The following is a 3,209-nucleotide window of genomic DNA, read 5'->3' as shown; positions in this document are numbered from 1 at the left end:
CCTGAGGTCAGGAGTTCGAGACCAGCCTGGCCAACATGGCGAAACCCCATCTCTACTAAAAATACAAAAATTAGCCGGGTGTGGTGGTGCATGCCTCTCATCCCAGCTGCTCAGGCGAGTGGGGCAGGAGAATCACTTGAACCTGGGAGACGGAGGTTGCAGTAAGCCGAGATTGCGCCATTGCACTACAGCCTGGGCAACAAGAGTGAAATTCTGTTTCAAAATAAATAAATAAAACAAAATAACACAACAAGGAGTTGTAAGTCAAAAAAGGAAATAAAATGAGAATCATAAAAACTCAATCCAAAAGACAGAATGGCCAGGTGCAGTGGCTCACACCTCTAATTCCAGAACTTTGGGAGGCTGAGGGTGGATCACTTGAGGTCAGGAGTTCAAGGCCAACATTGTGAAACCCCATCTCTACTAAAAAAATAAAAAATAGATAAAAATTAGCCCAGCATGGTGGCTCACACCTTTGTCCCAGCTCCTTGGGAAGCTGATGCAGGAGAATTGCCTGAAGCCCAGGGTCAGAGGTTGCAGTGAGCCGAGATCGCGCTACTACACTCCAGCCTGGGCAACAGAGTGAGACTCTGTCTCCAAAAAAGAAGGCAGAAAATGAGGAAAAGAGAACAAAGAACACATGAGACTGATAGAAAACACTTATCAAGATGATATATTTAAACCCTGTCATATCAACTATTCCATTAAATGTTAATGGTCTTGCCAAGCGCAGTGGCTCAGCCTGTAATCCCAGCATGTTGGGAGGTCAAGACAGGCAGATTGCTTGAGCTCAGGAGTTCAAGACTAGCCTGGCCAACACGGTGAAACCCTGTCTCTACAAAGTATTAAAAAATTAGACCAGGCACGGTGGCTCACGTCTGTAATCCCAGCACTTTACGAGGTCAAGATGGATGGATCACTTGAGGTCAGGACTTCGAGAGCAGCCTGGCCAATATGGTGAAACTCCGTCTCTACTAAAAATATAAAAATTAGCCAGGCGTGTTGGCACACACTGTAGTCCCAGCTACTTGGGAGACTGAACTCAGGAAGCGGGGGTTGCAGTGAGCCAAGATCACGCTACTGCACTCCAGTCTAGGCATTGCAGTGATACTCCGTCTCAAAAAAAAAAAAAAAAAAAAAAAAAAATGGGAGAACAAAGACCTTCTTTGAAGGATCTTGCTTAGATGACAGAAGTGGGAAGACATATAGGAGTCACAACTGCCTGTCTTATACCAAGTAGCTCAGGCCTTCTTTTTACCTGTCCTGCCTTCATGAAGACTAAGAAAACTCCTAACTTTAATGGCTTGCCTACTATCTGCCTCCCCTTCTCCCTGTATAAACTTTGTGTGAGAACTTCCCCCCTTGGTTTCCAGTATTGGAACTCAGCATGTTCTATTTCTGGCCCATTTTAGGCAGCTGACACACAAGAGTTTGAGACCAAACTGCACAAAGTATTTCGTGAGATCACTCAGCACCAATTTCTTCACCACTGCTCATGTGAGGTGAAGCAGGTAAGTGTAAATAATCAGTACTTTGGTGGGAATCTTCCATTTTGATATATGGGAATCCTGAATTGAGGGTGCGTAGGTACAAGTGTTTCAGACTGCATAATCTGAGGTCAGCCTTTCAGCAAGGAAGTCTGTGAAACAAAATCATCTGTTTTCTATCTCTCAGGAATGACTATCCCACTGGTTGCCTGGTGTCCAATATCTTGAAAGCCGTTGTTTCATACGTTGTATCCAGGATTTTTGTTATTTCAGGCAGGAGGGTAGATTCAGTCCCTGTTACACCATCTTGTCCAGAAGACACTGTAGGATAACTTCATCTTTAATCTCTCTTATTTATTCATCCTATAATTTTAGTTCCAGATAAGTTGATCCTACTGACTGGAGCCAAGAGAGCCAGAAAAGTGGGCTTCAGTTAGATGACTACTACCAGCTACACCTGGAATCTGGAGAAACAGAATTTCCTGCTAGGATCTCCCTTCACTCATTAGAGGAGACCATCACAAAACCAGTTAAAAGCTATTTGACCTCCTTGAGGGTAAAGACCCCAACTAAGGAAATTCTAGATCTCCAGCATCCAAAAAGGTGAAAAGATAAAAGTGGATTTTGTTTTGTTTTTTTTTTTTGGGTTTTTTTGGTTTGTTTTTTTTTGAGATGGAGTCTCCCTCTGTTGCCTAGGCTGGAGTGCAGTGGCATGACCTCGGCTCACTGCAGCCTCTGCCTCCCAGGTTCAAGCGATTCTTCTGCCTGCAGCCTCCCGAGTAGCTGAGACTACAGGCGGCCACTAACACGCCAGGCTAATTTTTGTATTCTTAGTAGAGACGGGGTTTCACCATGTTGTCCAGGCTGTTCTCAAACTCCTGACCTCAGGTGATCCGCCCACCTTGGCCTCCCAAAGTACTGGGATAACAGGCTCAAGCCACTGTGCCCAGCCCATAATTGACTTTTTTTAAAAAAATTATTATTATACTTTAAGTTCTAGCGTACATGTGCATAACGTGCACGGTTGTTACATATGTATACTTGTGCCATGTTGGTGTGCTGCACCCATCAACTCGTCAGCACCCATCAACTCATCCTTTACATCCTTTACGTCCTTGCCATAATTGACTTTTTAAAGCACAAATAGTAACACTGTATTATGATATTTATTACCTATGGAGAAGCAAAATATATGACAATAATAGCACAAAGACCAAGAGGAAAGAAATGGAAATATACTATTATAAGGTATTATACTATATGTGGAGTGATATAATACTAATTGAAGGTAAACTGATAAATTAAAAATAAAAGGAACCAGCTGGACATGGTGGCTCACTCCTGTAATCCCAGCACTTTGGAAGGTCAAGACAGGTGGATCGCTTGAGCTCAGGAGTTCAAGACCAGCCTGGACAACATGGTGAAACCCTGTCTCTACAAAAAAAAAAAAAAATTAGCCAGACATGGTGACATACACCTGTAGTTCTGGCTACTTGGGAGGCTAAGGTGGAAGGATTGCTTGAGCCTGGGAGGTCAAGGCTGCAGTGACCCAAGAATGTGCCACTGTACTCCACCTGGGTGACAGAGCCAGACACTGTCTCAAAAACAAATAAATAAAAGGAACCATTAAAATAACACAACAAGGCCGGGCGTGGTGGCTCACGGCTGTAATCCCAACACTTTGGGAGGTCGAGGCGGGCAGATCACCTGAGGTCAGGAGTT

General features: G+C 44.0%; 1 protein-coding gene across 1 annotated transcript in view; it reads left to right on the top strand.

The window, feature by feature from the left end:
- The window catches only part of LOC105512327 (chromosome unknown open reading frame, human C11orf80), an 82,737-nt gene that overhangs the window by 58,258 nt on the left and 21,270 nt on the right, over positions 1-3,209 (top strand). The window contains exon 12 of the mRNA XM_011942761.1: positions 1,413-1,517. Coding sequence (XP_011798151.1) covers positions 1,413-1,517 — 105 coding nt within the window. The remainder of the gene's footprint in view (positions 1-1,412; positions 1,518-3,209) is intronic.

Source organism: Colobus angolensis, unplaced genomic scaffold (genome assembly GCF_000951035.1).
Source record: "Colobus angolensis palliatus isolate OR3802 unplaced genomic scaffold, Cang.pa_1.0 Scaffold21, whole genome shotgun sequence".
Classification (NCBI taxonomy): Eukaryota; Metazoa; Chordata; class Mammalia; order Primates; family Cercopithecidae; genus Colobus; species Colobus angolensis.
The sequence above is the reverse complement of the archived record's forward strand: the minus strand, read 5'-3'. Positions and strand labels throughout refer to the sequence as shown.